Here is a 17,919-nt window from a genome sequence, read left to right as displayed (position 1 = left end):
CTGCAGCAAACTTTCAAGTAGGACTTAGAGAGAGAGAGAGAGCAGAGCAGGCTTCAGTCCCTGCATGACAGAGGAGAAACCGTGAGTGGAAAAGAAGATGTTCACTCTAGGAAGCCTTCTTCTCAGCGCAAGGACAAAGGGGAGAAGAGAAAACATCGGTCCCCTTCCACTTCGAGGGACAGATCTTCTTCCAAGGTACCTGTGTGCTCAAAATCGACATCAAAAACACCGTCGCGGCATACGTCGACGTCGAAGCATCCCTCGCCGTCGAAGAAGTCGTCGTCGAAGCAAGGTGAGAAACGACATGAGCATAGGCGGTCCCGGTCTGGCTCGCCTATGACTGCAAGAGAGCGGGACTCGACGTCGTCTCATCGACGTCGACGGTCGCCGCCGAGAGGCTCGAAGCATCAGTCGAGGTCGCCGTCGAGAGGTGCCATGACGCCGACGTCGAACCGGGCAGTAGAGCTTTCGACGTCGAAGAGCCCCAGTCATGCAACGTCGAGGCACACGACGCCGAGAAAAGCAGACGCCGGCGGAGACAAGATCGCCGCCGAGGAGATCGCCGCCGAGGAGATCGCCGCCGAGGAGATCGCCGCAGAGGAGATCGCCGCAGAGGAGATCGCCGCCGAGGAGATCGCCGTCGAGGGGAAAATCGACACCGAGGGAGAAATCGACGCCGAGGAGATCGCCGTCGAGAAAATCGACGTCGAAGAGAATGTCGTCGACGTCTCCTGCTGCAAAAAGGCCTAGAACGGTGTCCAAAGACCGCTCTAAGAGATCTGGTTCCTCTGGGAGGTCCACTTCCTCACCTGAGTGGCGGATTGTGCAAATCTCTCCAGAGCCTTCAAGGGCCCCTTCACCTACAGCAGCTAATCTCTCGCCGCGATGGCTGGGGGAGCTCAGAGACTGGAAGATAAGGAAAGTTAGCCTTCCAAAATCTCGTTCCAGGTCTCCGGTGTCGGCTAGATCAAGGTCACCTTTGATACGGGTGGTGCACTCTGCAATACGACGTGAGCGTACTCCTCCGAGAAAGTCTCCATCTGAGAGGAGGCGAGCTTCACCATCTCCTAAGTCTTCTCATCATCGATCGTCTAGAAGACGTGATACTAGGTCGTCCACAAGGTCTACCGATTCAAAAAGGAACTATTCTCCAACACTGTCATCAACTCCTCCGAGTAGGATTTCACCAATTGATGACGTGATTACGTTTAATGAGGTTCTCTGTCAGGGTGCAGCGAAACTTCATATCGAGATGCCTGTCTCTACTGCCAAGACAACGGTAATTTTCGAGACTTTGCATCAAAAATTATCATCGAGGCCTTTACTCCCCCTGGTTCCAGGCCTATTGGAACCTGCGGAGCATAAATTCTTAACACCGGCATCCTTAGGTGCGGTTCCTTCGCGGATCGCAAAGAAATATAAAGCTCCGGACAATGACCCTTTATTTCTGAGGTCTGAGCCACTGCCTGATTCAGTCATCGTTTCAGCAGCTCGTAAGAATCAAACAGGAGCGGCTTCATCATCTGTACCCCCTGATAAGGACAGCAAAGGTATGGACTCATTAGGAAAGAAGATGTGTGCCACTTCTGCTTCCTATATGAAGGTTGCCAGCGCCTCTGCTTTACTGGGCCGCTATGACCGTTCTTTATGGGATTCCTTGTCTCGCTTTACAGAAAAACTTCCGAAAGAAGACAAGCAGGATTTTCTGGAAATCCTTCATGAAGGTGGGCTAGTGGCTAACCAGGTGATTAGAGCAGCTGCAGATGCTTCCGATTTGTCGACGCATGGCTATGCCCATGGAATCTCTGCAAGAAGAACAGCTTGGCTGAGGCTTACGGGTCTTAAGCCTGAAGCGCAACACCGGATTCTGAATATACCCTTCAATGGAAAATCGCTCTTTGGGTCTCATGCTGACGATGAGATGTCAAGGATGAAGACAGAGCTCGATACTGTAAGAGCTGCTGGTCTCGAAAAGAGAAAGGACAACTTTAAGAAGAAATACCGTCCTTATGATCGCAGACAGAACCAGCAGAGGGTTCAAACCCCTCAATGGTCGTCACAGCAGAATCAGGGAAGATCCCAATTCTCCCAGCGTCGTCCTAGTAGAGGAAGAGGTGGTATTTCCAGGCAGTCTGCACCTGGAAACAAGCAGCAACAACAAAAACAGTGAGTGCTTGCTTCACCTGATCCCGTTACCCACTCCGGTGGGGGGAAGTGTTCGTTTTTACCTGGACGAGTGGAAAAACATCACAAACGACAAATGGGTGCTGAATATTGTGCAAAATGGATATGCAATCAGATTCAAAGCTCCTCCACCCTCCATTCCTCCTCAAAAGTCGGTGTTCCATCACCTTCATCTTTTAAAACAGGAGGTGTCTACATTAGTCTTGAAGAAAGCTATCGAGAAGGTCCCGAAGGCACAGCGTCGTCAAGGCGTCTACTCCCGATACTTTCTAGTTCCAAAGAAAGGTCCAAACAAGGAGTTCAGGCCCATACTAGATCCCAGGCGCCTCAATCAGTTCATTCGGCGAGAAAAGTTCAGAATGCTGGCGTTACATCAAATAGTTCCACTTCTGCATCAAAAGGACTGGATGTGCTCCATAGACCTTCAAGATGCTTATTTCCACATCTCCATCGCTCCAAAGCATCGGAAATTTCTAAGGTTTTGCATACAAACCAGTCACTACCAGTACACAGTCTTGCCCTTTGGGCTAAAGTCAGCTCCTCGCACCTTCTCAAAGTGCATGGCAGTCGTAGCGGCTTTCCTAAGGAAGAGACATATTTTCGTCTATCCCTATCTAGACGATTGGCTGCTAAAGAGTGCATCTCCGAGTCTGCTGCAACAACATCTCACGTTTTGCATACATCAACTGCGGAGGCTAGGCCTTCACGTGAACTTCAAAAAGTCTATCCTCAACCCCACACAGAGGATACATTATCTGGGCGCACTTCTAGATTCAAAGGACGCAAAAGCGTATCCTTCGGAGGAGAGACTGTCCTCTATTCTCCTCAAGTGTCAAACTTTACTAAAGAATCCTCGACCAACGGCCAGACAGATCTCGTCTCTGCTAGGATCCATGGCGTCTTGCATTTTCCTTGTTCCGAACGCCAGGCTGCACATGAGACCTCTACAGCAGTCACTGGAGGATCAGTGGTCCCAGTTTTCAGACCGTTGGGAAGACAAACTGTCACTACCTCTGTCAGTGCGGATTTCCATCCGATGGTGGATGCAGCGGAGTCATCTGATAGTGGGAGTGCCTTTTCAAGAGGACATGCCCAGACGATCGCTGGTGACAGATGCGTCCCTGCAAGGATGGGGAGCCCATCTGGGGTCTCTTCAAGTTCAAGGAGTGTGGTCGGAGAAAGAAAGACTGTATCACATAAACATGTTGGAACTCAGAGCGGTACATCTGGCTCTCAAAGCTTTCTTTCCAGCTCTCAAGTCATCCTCTCTGCTTGTTCAGACGGACAATACAACAACAATGTACTATCTGAACAAACAGGACGGAACGAGATCCAGACCTCTGTCACTGGAAGCGCAAGCAATCTGGAAGTGGCTTCTGGATCGGGGTATGACAATCTCAGCTGTCCATCTGCCCGGCGTTCTCAACGTCCAAGCAGACGACCTCAGCAGGCACTTCGCAGAAGCACACGACTGGGTCTTAAAAGACGAAGTGATAAGAGATGTCTTCCAGGCCTGGGGATCACCAGAAATCGATCTCTTCGCGGACGCCGACAACGCAAAATGCCGCGTCTTCGCGTCCAGGTACCCACAACGAGGGTCCAAGGGGAATGCTCTATGGATGGACTGGTCAGAGACATTACTTTACGCCTTTCCACCGATTCCACTCATTCCCTTGGTGATCAAGAAACTGTACAAGTCGCAGACAGACATGATTGTTGTAGCTCCGGATTGGCCTCGCCAATGGTGGTACCCGGATCTCCTTCATCTATCCAAAGTGCCGCACAGGAGGCTTCCCTGCTGTCCGGATCTGCTGACGAGGGAGAACGGCAGAGTGTTCCATCCCAACCTGCCGTCCCTGAAGCTAGCAGTATGGTTCCTGAGTTCGTCCAGTACGGACATCTAGGCCTTTCCCAGGACTGTATGCACATTTTAAGAGAGGCACAGAGAGCTTCTACAAGAAAGACGTATGCTTTCAAGTGGAAGCGGTTTTTCATGTGGTGTGCTGCTGAAGGACATGACCCGATTCGTGGTCAGGAACAGGTACTGTTACCATACTTACTTTCTTTGGCCAAAGCAGGTTTGCAGTATTCCTCTATTAAGGTCCATTTGGCAGCGATTACTGCATATCGAAAGTCCCCTACTCAGGTTTCTTTCTTTCAAATGCCAGTTGTGAAGGATTTTCTGGAGGGTCTCAGGAAAGTGTATCCTCCCGTGAGGGCTCCTTCACCTCCTTGGGAGCTTAATGTGGTTTTGTCAAAATTGATGGGTCCTCCATTTGAACCTATACACAAGGCTTCCCTTCAACATCTGTCGTGGAAGGTGTCCTTCCTTGTGGCGATCACTTCTGCGCGCAGGGTGAGCGAGATTCAGGCCTTTTGTGCTTCAGAACCCTATCTCGTTTTCCATGCGAATAGAGTGGTGCTTTGGACGCGTCCCAGATTCCTTCCTAAGGTAGTCTCGGATTTTCACATTAACCAGTCAGTGACACTACCTACGTTTTTTGCTAATCCGAGCTCTTCAGCTGAAAAAGCTCTACATTCTTTGGATTTGAAAAGAGTTTTAAAGTTTTACCTGGATAAAACTAAAAGTGTTAGAAAGACTGATCATTTGTTTGTAAACTACGGTCCTCTGAATACGGGCTTGCCTGCATCCAAGAGGTCCATTTCTAGATGGATTGTGTCATGCATTTTGTTATGTTATCAATTGGCACGTAAACAACTCCCGGGTAGACCGAGAGCTCATTCCACTAGAGGAAAGGCTGCTACTATAGCAATGCTTAAAAATGTTCCTGTTCATGAAATTTGTAAGGCAGCTACATGGCGTTCGGTTCACACCTTTTCTCGCCATTACTGCCTTGATTCTGATACTCAGGCGGATGCTCAGGTTGGTCAAGCATCCCTGAGGAATTTGTTTGGGTAATATTTTTATGAGTGTACCGTTTAGAGAGCTTGATATTAGTCCGCAGGGTATGGGATGGGCTTGCTACTCTATTCAGTGCTTATGACTATTGATGAGTATCCCCTGGAAGAGAAGGATTAGTTACTTACCTGTAATCCTAGTTCTCTTCCAGGGGTATACTCATCAAAGTCATAAGCACACCCACCCGCCTCCCCGGACTAATATCAGAACGATCTCTTTTACATGTTACCCATGCAGTTTTCACACTGTTATATGCCGTCCAAAAGAACTGACCTAACTGTCACCTGTGGTGCATGATGGGAGCCTGGAGGCTCACAGAGGTCTTAAAGGCACCGCGCCAGATTTTTCTGTTGTTACTATGCAGCCTATCTAGGGTAAAGCTGCCTCTATGATCCTGCCTGTTTTTACCTTTGAACATAAAGGTTGTGTGTTTCAAAGAAAACCTAGGCAGTGTTTCTTCTTTACATTATCATATAATGTGTTTTATATGTCTTTATTTAGCAAATGTAAAGATTTTACAGGCTATTGTGGCAGTTCTTTGAGCCTAGTATGGTTATATTGGGCTGCATATGTATATGTATATGCATATTATCTATATATATGGTTATTTTATGCGTATTTATATGTGTATAGATATATATATATATGTAGATATATGCATATTATTGGCTATTGCTCCGGGGTCCCGCACATGGGCGGGACTATTCAGTGCTTATGACTTTGATAAGTATACCCCTGGAAGAGAACTAGGATTACAGGTAAGTAACTAATCCTTATCCACTTTTAAAAATTGATGCAGACAGAAAACACATTGTTTTCTGTCTGTATTTATCTGTGAAAATGGGGAGCCTTACACATCAGGATCCTGAAAACTAGGCATGCCATGTTTTAGTATGCCTCGCTTACAGCACTTAATGGCTTGACTAATGTAGTTGTACGCCAAACTTCATCCACATTTGGGCTCTTAATTCCTCCATACAGGGACCTTAAGTCACAGGCCTAAGTACTGAGCAGCTTCAATTGTTAAATCTTGCAATACATGCAAATGATAGATCTGCTGCACATGTGATGTCACTTCCTGTTGTGATGTCACTTCCTGGGGTGACGGCACTTCCTGTCGTGATGTCACTTCCTGTGACACCACCTAACATGGATAGTCCCCTCACTTCTTTTTTTAGGACTTGTGCCCTGGAGCCATCCCCCTAATTTCACTCCAAAAGAAAAACAGGAGCCAGCCCAATGCACCAGCGTCAAGGTAACCAGCGCCAAGGTTGCCACCTGTCCATTTTTTATGCAGTTTTAAAAGCAGGCCAGTAAAAATATTGGGAAAACCAGAGAAACCTGATATTTTTTTCCTGAGAACGTAAACCTGCAACTAGATGAAGAAAACAGTTAAAATGTCTTTGAGGGCTGTTTAAAATGTTTCAGAATGATTAACAAATTTGATATTTGATATTTATGGGGTTTTATAAAGCGCGAACATTCGCTCCCAGGGGAGCATCTTGGCGCTGAGCTAGCGAACAGTAGGTAGATGAAAAATGAAGTAGGTGAAAACGATGAAACTAAATGGCTGCCAGTACAGAGGTATCTGATTGTTGGTACACCCAAGTCTTAAGAAGTTTTCTGAAAAGACCCTCCTTTTCAGTCAGTCTGAGGTTGGCTGGTAGGTTATTCCATGCCTTGGCTGCCAAGACAGTGAAAGTTTTCCCACCCTTGGTTTTGTATTTAAATCTGGGAATCATGATAAGGTTTGTCCCAGATGATCTCAAACATCGCGGAGGATTATAACGCATAAAGCGATTTTTAAGGTAGTGGGGACCTGTGTTTTGCATGGATTTGAAAACGGTGAGAAGCAATTTAAAAAGAATTCTTTTATGCAATGGTAGCCAATGCAGAGCTCTTAATGCTGCTGAAGCTGATGACCTTCTGGGGAGTTGTAAGACCAATCTCGCAGCTGCATGTTGTATACTCTGCAGCTTCTTAAGGGTGGACTTTTTTACTCCAGCCATTAATCCGTTGCAGTAATCAAGTCGGGAAAGTATTAAAGTTACCCGACTGATTTTCTAGTTGCAATGGGGAGGAAATCAAAGAATTTTTTCAGTGATTTAATGAGACCAAAACAGCGTCCAGCCGTAATCCTGATGTGGTCATGGAAAGAAAGGAGTGAATCAAATTGCACTCCTAGATTCCGTGCTGATGATACTGCACTGGGGGGGGGCTCCGATCCCAAGGGCCACCAGTCTTTCGGACAGAAAGGTAGGTCTTTACCCAGCGGTATAATTTCTGTCTTAGCACTGTTGCATTTTAAATGGTTTTTGTTCAACCATTGGAAAACATCAGAGAGGCAGTTTTTAAAACGAAGATCTGCATCCGGCCACTTTTTATCGATGGTAACGACAAGTTGTGTATCGTCGGCATAAGACGTGACAAGGATCCCAAGAGATTCTATCACAGCGAGAAGGGGGGCCATATAGAAGTTAAAAAAAAGAGGGCTTAATATGGACCCCTGTGGCACTCCTGATGAGATGGATTTTTCGCTGGATAGATAGGGACCCAAGGACACAGTCTGGGACCTATTGGATAGAAAAGAAATAACCCATGCCAAGCCTGTGTCTGTCACGCCAATCTCTCGCATTCTGTTAATCAGGATGGCATGCGAGATGGTGTCGAATGCCGCTGTCAAGTCAAGCAGGACGAGGACTGTCTGCCTTCCCTCATCCTGCAGGAACTTGACAGAATCAGCTAGTTCGATCAGGGCTGTTTCGGTAGAATGGCCGGAACGAAATCCCGACTGCTGAGGATGCAGGATATTGTGGGCCTCTACAAATGTTTTGAGCTCATCATGTACTAACCGTTCCATGATTTTACTTAGAACAGGTAGCAAGGAAATAGGGCGCATATTGCTAAGATCCGTGGGCGAACCGAGAGATAATTGTCAAATAATAAAACAGTCCTGCCAATTTTACAAGAATTGTTTTCCACTTCAAACCTCTTGGCTATTCCAGAATAAGAAGACATAATAAAAACAAACATGGCCATTATTTTCTGTCAAACAAATGTGGCAGCTGTAGTCAACTCTTCTTCCTTTCCTTACGTTTCTTACATTACCCCTTTTTTCCTTTTATACATCTGCACCTGACATCCAGTTTGAGGCTAAGGCTGACTCTGCTTCCGAGAGGCGGCCACCTGCAGAGAACATGATGGCCTCCTCGAAAATCCTATTCAGTATTTTTACCTGGGTCCTGACAGGTCTTCTCTTTTCTGGGAACATGGGCACCAACAGATGCAGCTGGTAAAGAAGGAGGGGAAAACTACAGCAAACGGCTCCCTTTACAGAGATTCCCTTAGTTTCTGCCACACTTCAGGCCCATTTAAAGCACTGGCCGTAAGGGAACGAGAGGAGGATGAAGGATGGAGAAGGGTGGAAGGCAGTCCCCTGCATACACCAAACCCCCCTCCCTTCCCCCAAGAGTACTCACTATTCGTAAGCCTCAGTGTCACACAGCGTAGATTGCAGGGTACACCTAAAATGGGGTGTATTATATGGTGTGGTTATGCACCTTCACTATGTAATACACATACCAACACCTTTAGTACACTTAGGGTTCATTTATTAATCATTCAGCTCAACCCTGGGTAACAGTGGCTATGAGCAGCAAGGCTTATTCAAAGAAATGTCTACAGCACCACAACAATTGAAGAAGAAACAGACAAGACATCCCAAAAAGCTGACTCCAGTTTATAAAAATAGAGTATTTTAATGTAATTTTAGACACACAAGGAAAAATATCAACTGGAGGGTTCAGGAGGAATTTACATAGTATAGTAAATCAGAGCATTTCACTCAAATATGAAAAGCATTGGGAAAATCAACAATTTGAGACTTAGACACTTTTTCATTAAAATTATTATTATTATATAAAATTTATAACGCGCACAGTTACCCAGGGGCATCCCGGCGCTGTGAACACAGAAAAGAAAGGCTCTCGCTCAGTCCTACACCGGAAACAAGTGTGTTTTCAAAAGTTTCCTAAAGTGCAGGATGTTGGGCTCAGCGCGGATCTTAAGGGGCAAAGAGTTCCAGTGTGTCGCCACTTGCACCGTAAATCGTCGGCCCCCAGAACGGGCTCTTTTCACTCTTGTAGTCTGCATCAGATGTCCTTGATCCGAGCGCAATGGGCGTGTGGGCTTGTAGGGGCGAGCCATAGAGGACAGAATCGCAGGACCCTTACCGTGCAAGATTTTATGGGCCGTACATAGCGCCTTAAATTTCACCCGCTCCCTAACAGGGAGCCAGTGCAGCGCTTTCAGGGCGGGGGCAGCTGATTGTCTTCGCGGCACTTCCATCAAAACCCTCGCAGCCGCATTCTGCACCTGCTGGAGAGTTTTAAAAGTCGCTTCTGGTGCGCCCAGAAAAAGCACATTCCCGAAGTCGAACCGCGACAAAATCAGACCGTGAATCAGGAGCTTCCTAGATGGATTTGGGAGCAGAGGTAGTACCTTGCGAGCAGAACGCAGCAGGCCAAAGCATACCCCCGCGGTTTTCTTAGCATGTGTCCTGAAGGATAAATCCTCCTCTAACCAAACCCCCAAGCTCTTAATTTCCTTCTTGGGGGAAGGCGGATCGCCCAGGGAACGAGGCCAGCAGCTGGTGATAAGAGAGGGACTGGCCTTGCCCAACACCATCAGCTCAGTCTTGTCGCCGTTGAGCTTTAAGGCGGATTGGGACATCCAGCGGTGAACGCTCGAGAGACAGTCATGAAGGACTTCAGGTTGTTCTACCAACTGGGTAAGCCCTACAACCAGCTGAGTATCATCAGCATAACTGATGATCTTCACTCCTGAAGGGGAGACCACTCTTTCAAGTGGAGCCATGTAGGTGTTAAATAAAGTAGGGCTCAAAGATGAGCCCTGCGGGACTCCACATTGAAGAGGGTACACGGTGGATTGCTCTCCCCCTTCCCATACTTGATAAGACCGGTCTGAGAGGAAAGATTTCAGCCATGTCAGGGCCATCCCTTTGACACCCACCTCTGCCAGCCGTTGGAGGAGCACCTGATGATTAACGGTGTCAAATGCCGCACTCAGGTCCAGGAGGATCACTGCCACTGACCCCCCTGAATCAAGAATGCTCCGAGCTTCCTCCACCACTGCCAGTAAGGCTGTATCTGTCCCCTGACCAGGGCGAAAACCAGTCTGGGAGTCCCCAAGCAGATGGTGGGCTTCAAGATGGTGAGAGAGCTGACAATTGACCAGCTTCTCTGCAACTTTAGAGAAACCGGGCAAGAGTGAAATGGGCCTGAAATTAGCCAGATTTAATGGGTCTAGTCCCGGTTTCTTCAATAAAGCTTTAACAACAGCGGATTTCCACCTTAGGGGCACTGCACCCTGGGCAAGCGAAAGATTGATAAGATCCGCAAGCGGAGTGGAAAGAACCTTTGCCACCTGTTTAAGAATTTTCATGGGCGCCGGGTCACTTGGAGACCCACTCTTCATCCTTTCCAGGACTTTTTCGACCTCCTCCTCTGAGAATGGGCCGAACGAGAGCAGCTCAACAGAACTTGTTGTTGGGCTGACGTCCATTTCCACGCTTGGTGACATCGCTGGTAATGAGGACAAGATCTTCTCAATTTTCAAGTGAAAGAAGTCGGCCAACTCCTCACATTTCTCCTGCGGGTTGTCATGAACCACTGGGGGAACCGGAGCCTTCAACAGCTAACCCAAGCAAAATGCTTGGGTTAGCTTTAATGCAGTCTCTTGGAGTCACTTTAGATGACCAACTCCAGTAGGGAGCTTGTCGTGGCAAACAGCAAGGTCCTCGGAAACTGTTACCTCAGCAGGTGAAGCATTCCACAGTCAGTTCCAGGCACATTTATCCTTTGCATGGAGTTCTATGGAAGTTGACCTGATGTAAAGAATGAAGGATGCTGAAGATACTTAAAGGATGCTGTGAACCAGTAGTAGTCGACAGGGGTCTTTGTACAACTACTCTTCAGTCCATGAAGGGGGTGAGATGGTCATAGTCACAGGTTTAAGGCCCCTCAAAGTCCTCTGACTGCTGGCAGACGTCTAGTTGCCAATGGACTACCAGTCACTCAGTATCGCAGTCAAGGGCCAACATTCATGGGTTCATAACTCTTCCTCTGGAGGTGCTGCTGCACTCTGATGACACTCCCAGATTCAGCAAACTCGGGTGCAACTTTGAGCTTTGGGTCCTGGTCCCTGATGCTGCACTGTGGCACTTTGTGGTGGGTTGAAGATTTTGTGCTACCAACTTTCCCCTGCGGGCTTCTCAGCTGTTGTGCCCCTCTACTGTGAACAGGTGGCAAGCTCACTGACCCTTGTATCTCTTGGCTTTGAGTTTGCTCTGGAGGACACAGCCAGCGCAGTTCCTCTCCTTTGCTAGCCACCAGGTTCAACAGGTGGGGTCCATGCCAGAGCAGCCTCTCTCCATGTTCCACAGTGCAGTAGGGCAGTCCTTCCTTGGTCCTTCTTCTAGCCCAGTCAAGATCTGAGTTCGGGGTGCATGACACTATTGCCTGGATTCTCAGGTTCTCAGAGAGGGACTGTTGGACCTCTCTGTGCTGCCGGATTTTCCGGTCTAAAACTTTCCACGGTCCCACCTCCGACTAACACAACACTACCGATGTCAAACAGAGTCGATCGACGTTACTTACCGGCACACAGTGGTACTGATAAGAAAAATCACCAGATCCAGCCTAATTCCTGGAAGTTCAAAGGTAAGGAATCTTCCGGCAAGATCACGTCTTTACCAGATACGGCTTTACCGAAGGTAAGTAACTTGCCCGTTTTGCACTTGCTCCTTTGTTTAAGCCTGCCTGCTTGAAGCCACAGCTACCCAGGGTTGAGCTAAGGTTTTAAACGAGCCGATCTGGACCCGAGGTAGTATTGTGAATGTATTACTCAGTGATGTAGCACAGCCACATCAAGTCATACACCACTTTCCTCATACAATCAAATTGCTGATTCCCTACTAATCCTTGCCATTCTGTGGAATGGACTCCCACCTAAAAAAGCCCATAGCTAGAGATCTGCAAACTGTTCCAGCCAATTTGCAGGTGGGCTCTGTGCCTGAGGGCAAGAAAGCAAATGGCGTCATTGGGCCTATGTGGCGCTTATACTTATGAGGAACTTTAGCAGTGCAGGGCTGCATGACATTATCTATTGGGGCGAAGGAGTACTGCTTATGAGTTTCTGAGTCTAGTCTAATGTGTGGGGGACTAGTTAAAAGGTGATGAATCTGTAGGTAGAGAGAGTATTCACCAGAAAGAGCATTACCGAAGATAAGTAACTTGTTCATCAGACCCATGCTTGTATATTTTCTAGCCCTATGGGTATGTGTATATACAATTCACCAATTTGCATAATTGGATTAATGTACAGGATAGTACTGCATTCTGGTTAGACCTCAGACTAACTCTAACAATTATGAAATGTAAATGTTTGCTCATGATTAAGTTTATTACATTGACAAGGCACTTAACCATTTTGGTTCTTCTCCCTAGTTACTACCCCGAAAATTGCCCGGCGCGCAGTAAAGGAAGTTAGCAGGAGCACAAGTAAGTACTTTCCTGTTTTAACTTGCTTTCCTCACAGTACTGTTGGCCTATAGCTCCATACAGAAAACTATGCCTACTACCCACACGCAGTGTGCCTACTCACAAAAAATTCTGGATCCAGTCTGACGTCTGGGGATAATTCTAAAGTAAGGAATCATGGCTAGACAGACTCTACCAGATAAGGCGTTACCAAAGATAAGTTTGATTGGCTGCAACCACAATCCACAGGTGGCGGATTTGATTTTGGCAGTTTAACGCTCATCCAGGAAGTCAATCTACTCTAAATATGTCACTTGGTGTGGGGACAGACAGGTTGATCCGCTCCAAGCCAAACTGTCAGATGTTCTTTTGTTCTGTCTCTGGCCTGGCAGAACTTTGCCATGGGTGGGTTTAAGTGTTACTTATCACCTCTTTTGGCTTTTCTTTATATGTCCAATCAACTCTCTATATTCCAGTCACCCTTTCAAATGCTTTTTGCAGTGGGACCGTAATTTGGTCCTTAACTTGATGATGAGTTCAATTTTTTAGCCTAACCACAGTTGCTAATTGAGACTTTCAACAATCAAGATTTGTTTTCTCCTTACTTCCCCTCCTGCCCTTTTAAACTCCCTAAGCCGCAGCCTATTTTAAGTCTTCAATCTAGACCGCCCTGTGTTCATAAACTTGATGCTGTTTTAGGCGGAGCTACCCAAACCACTCTTAAAATCTTTCATCTGAATGTCAGATCTCTGGCATGTCACTATCGAGAAGTACTTTCTTTGATTACAGATGACAATCCGGATATTTTCTTTTTTACCGAAACCTGGCTGCATGATCAATCTATGGCGGTCATGAATTTAGCCCTCCCTGCGGGATACACTATGCACTCTCTCCACCGTAATGCTAGAGGCGGAGGCATCGCAGTTGCGGTAAAAACTTGTTATCCTTGCGCCTGGAAACCTACCATCATAGCAGGGTGTGAGAGCGCGCACTTTAACATCACTGTTAATCCCCACTTTACCTTTTCGGGATTACTAATTTATAGGCCTCCCGGTCCTGAGGGCGCCTTCCGTCACAGCCTTCTGGAGGTTGTCTCCTCTCTAGTCATGAAAACTCTTAATTTCACGATTATTGGCGACCTTAATTTGCATATGGAAGCTCCACTTTCCAACTCGGTCCAGTGCTTGTTGGCGGATCTTGAAGCATTTCAACTAAGCCAACTGGTACAACTACCGACTCATATAGGTGGTCACTTGTTAGATCCCTTTCTGACGAATCTTGCCACCAATATTTCAGTGCTCCAACCTAGACCTATGGCCTGGACCGATCATCATTTGATCGAAACTCTCATCTTTACTCCTATTCCCCCTCCTAGAAACAATACTCCTGACATTCTTAAACGTCCCTGGAGAAATTTGAATCTAGAGCATTTTCACCAGCTTTTGATGAAACACCATCCCCAACCGCCCATTGAAGTTTCCCGTGGCTATGATAGCTTTTGTAAGTGGTTAAATCACTCATTAGATATTCTTATACCGGCCAGGTGGAGTAAGACCAGATCAAGTCCCTCTAGTCCTTGGTATGACGAATCCCTCAAAACGCTCAAATCTTCCTGCAAAAAAGCGGAACGTGCATGGCGTAAAACTTATGATGCTGACCTCAAGTCGGCCTATAGGGCCTGCACCAGAGTCTACCATCGGGCTATATGTTCAGCTAGGGCTGCTTTCTATTCTCAGGAGATAAAGAACAGCACCAATCCCACCAAGGTCATCTTTAGGGTATGCAAAGACCTCACAAGTAAAAAGACCGATACTACTACTCTTGAAGCCTCGCTGGCTCACTGTGAGGATCTGGCCTCGTTTTTTGTTGAAAAGGTGGAGGCCATATATAGGTCATTCTCTCAGTCCCCCATCAGGGAGATTATCACTGTACCTATGGTCTCTAAACCACTGTTAATCATCCCCAGTCCTACTCTGGAGGAGTTTAAAGCCTTGACGACAAAAGTCAAATCTGGTTCCCCGGATGATCCCATGAGACCCATTCAATTCCGGGAACTTGCCCAGTGTTGCTATCCTGCCATGCACAGTTTGATTGATCTGTCCTTTAACACCGGCAGTGTTCCCATGGCATGGAAGCAGGCGACTATCATCCCTATTCTTAAAAAGCCTGCCCTGGACCCTACCAAATCCGAACATTACCGGCCTATCTCCCTTCTCCCTTGGCTAGCTAAATTAGCAGAATCACATGCTAATCATATCTTATCATCTCATCTGCAGGAAGCTAATATACTGGACTATTCCCAGAATGGGTTTCGTGCGGGCCACAGTACCGAGACCGCGCTCTTGGTTGTAGTGGAACATATCAGGAAGATGTTGGACCTGGGTCAGACGGCGGCACTGATCCTATTGGATCTTAGTGCCGCCTTTGATACGGTTTCCCACCAGATCCTTCTGCGACGTCTCGTGGAGGCTGGAGTTGGTGAGATAGCACTTGAGTGGTTTCGATCCTTTCTCACGGATCGAACCTTCAAAGTATCTACACCTCCCTTTTTCTCTGCTCCTCGCCCCATTCTTCAGGGTGTCCCGCAGGGATCGGCCCTTAGCCCTACCCTTTTTAATTTGTATGTTCAGCCACTGGCGGAGGTAGCCCATAGTTTTGGTCTCACCATGGTGTCATACGCCGATGACACGCAGCTGGCGGTGGCACTTAATGGTGATTCCAACATGGATGCCCCTACCTTTCAGTCAGCTCTCAAAGCTGTGGCAGGCTGGATGGCGAATAATCGACTCCAACTTAATGCCTCTAAGACCGAGGTTATTATTTTTGGTAGGGAAAGTGGGCTCTGGGGAGATCAATGGTGGCCACCTGAATTGGGCCCTGTTCCCACCCCTGTCGCCGAAGTCAGAAATCTTGGGGTGTGGCTCGACGACAAACTCTCTTTCACCTCCCACACTAAACGTGTAGCTGGTACATGTTTTGGTGCCCTGCAGTGTCTCCGACCCATTTTTAAGTTTTTTGATGCGGACACCAGACAGATCATGGTCCAAGCTCTGCTTCTTACCCGATTGGACTATGCCAGCTCTCTGTTTTTGGGTATGAATCAGGCAGAACTAATTCGCCTTCAGAGGGTGCAAAATGCGGCGGCCCGGATGCTGGTTGGCCTTCTGAAGTTTGTCTCTGCCCGCCGAACTATTCAAGGTCTCCACTGGTTGCCTGTAGGGCAAAGAATTAAGTTCAAAGCTCTTTGCTTAACTTTTAAAATTCTTAAATCAGCCTCCCCACCTATCCTTTCGCAGACAATCCTTCACTATGTCCCTTCCAGAGCCCTTCGATCCTCAGGGTTAAATCTTGCCATCGTGCCACGCTTTCAAAGAGCTAGAATGGGTGGACGTTCTTTTTCAGTGCTGGCGGCCGCTCTCTGGAACTCTTTGCCTGCCCCTCTCCGTTCCATCCCTGATTTGCTCCTTTTTAGGAAGGCCCTAAAAACCTTCCTATTTTCTATAGTTTAGTCTCATGCGTTTTTTGGTTATTTCTGTTGTGTTGTGTTTATCATCTCCTAAGCGCCGGGACGCCACTTGGCTGCGGCATCTGCGCGCTATATAAAATAAATTAACATAACATAACATAACATATCACTTCTATGAGTCACATCAGTGAACTTATGGTTTTGCTCAGCCGCCCTGTACCAACTTTTTCTGAAGTTGATGCTTCTCTGTGGTAGGTGGTGACACTGGCTAGAGGCTTTCCTATGATGGACAACTGCCAGGATACAATATGTACATCTGTCCATACATTCACCCGACTACTGTATCAACTAACGGATCCGCAAAGAGAATAATTTTGCCTACATGGTCCTGCAAGAATTCCTGTTGTAACATGCATTCCCCAGGCCCACCACTTTTGGGAGGGTACAGCTTTGGTATTGTTTTCAAAGGTGGGAATCTGCAGTTTGAAATATCCATCAGAAGAATATATTACTTAAACAATAAGTAATGCTTTATCTAATATAGACTTCTAGCTGCAGTTTGTATGCCTTAGAATTAGCCCCAAGATTCAGGATGGATCCAGAAACTTTTAAAGCAGTACCCCTGAACGATGGTATGGTGCTATTCAGCTCTGAGTTAGCGTTGTTGTCTTCATCTGCACCAGGAATGATTAGCATGGTCCCAATATATGCGCCACCACAGTGCACTGACATCATTTTTTTCCTTTCCGTACCAGATAGTGCGGATCCTGTCGAAGCTACCCCAAGGCATTTTTTGACTGATGTTTTAAAATATTTTCTCCCTTGGCGACAGAATGTTCCCTTAGAAGTCGGCTGGTTTTAAACCATGTGGTGCCTGTAGGAAGCTGGCTTTTTATATAGTGCACCAAAATGGGGTACAATATTGTTGTAAATTCATCCTTGTGTCCTGGGCACTCCCCATTTGTTTGGTGACTGGTACTGGTGGTAACTTACTCTGACTGTCCCTCTGCTCTGCCTAATCAAGCCCAGGGCCGGTGCTATGCTGAAGACACACTTAGAATACAGTGAAAACCCGTACATATTCTAATGTACACTATAGGTTAGGGTACCCCTACGATTGGCATACCTTCTTCTATAAGGCCCTAGTACATAATTGGGCAGGGAGATTAAAGCTACCTTTAAGTCCTTAGTATAACATAGGGAATGGCAGTTTAGAGGCCAGCAGCTCTCTCTGCCCTTGCTTGTACACACTGAAGAGGCCTGAGGTCAGTTTAAAAGCAGCCCTGTGTTGCAAGACTGCTTTTAGAATGAAGAGTGTTTCCAAACTTGACTTGATGTTTGGGGCACTTAAAAAATAAACTATAATGTTTTGGAATATTAGGTATCCCCGGGTTCTCCCCTAGGTTTCCCTGTGGTGCGATTTATAAGGAGGACCCTTATAAAATAAGTTTTATATGCCTTGGGTTTAGTGAATTTGCACATTTCACAGTGTAGTAAAGGGCTTCCCAAAATCAACTTTTGTGTTAGCAGCACTGCGGAGTGAGGATCAGCAATATTTGTACATAATCAGACCACCTAAAGTATCCCTCAGATGTTCCAGGGGTGGGGGACCCTGAAGATATAGGCAGTGCCCGTATAAAAGATGTTTAAGAAGCCCTGGTGTTGGAGAAATTGTCCTATTTATTTTCCCCATTGCAGATCCCCAGCCACATAGGTTAATACAGCAAGAAGTTATGAACTACAAATTCCTGCCAGGAGAATCATAAAAATATAATTCAAGGACTTACTAG

At 46.8% G+C, this 17,919-nt stretch overlaps 1 protein-coding gene across 1 annotated transcript in view; it reads left to right on the top strand.

Annotated features, from left to right (window-relative positions):
- The window catches only part of LOC144828412 (uncharacterized), a 2,343,931-nt gene that overhangs the window by 2,111,587 nt on the left and 214,425 nt on the right, over positions 1 to 17,919 (top strand). Inside the window, exon 27 of the mRNA XM_078686536.1 lies at positions 12,631 to 12,684. Within this exon, the coding sequence (XP_078542662.1) occupies positions 12,631 to 12,684 (54 nt within the window). The remainder of the gene's footprint in view (positions 1 to 12,630; positions 12,685 to 17,919) is intronic.

The sequence above is a fragment of the Lissotriton helveticus genome, chromosome 4_1, assembly GCF_964261635.1.
Source record: "Lissotriton helveticus chromosome 4_1, aLisHel1.1, whole genome shotgun sequence".
NCBI classification, from domain to species: domain Eukaryota; kingdom Metazoa; phylum Chordata; class Amphibia; order Caudata; family Salamandridae; genus Lissotriton; species Lissotriton helveticus.
Note: the sequence above shows the minus strand (reverse complement) of the source record. Positions and strands in the feature narration are given on the sequence as shown.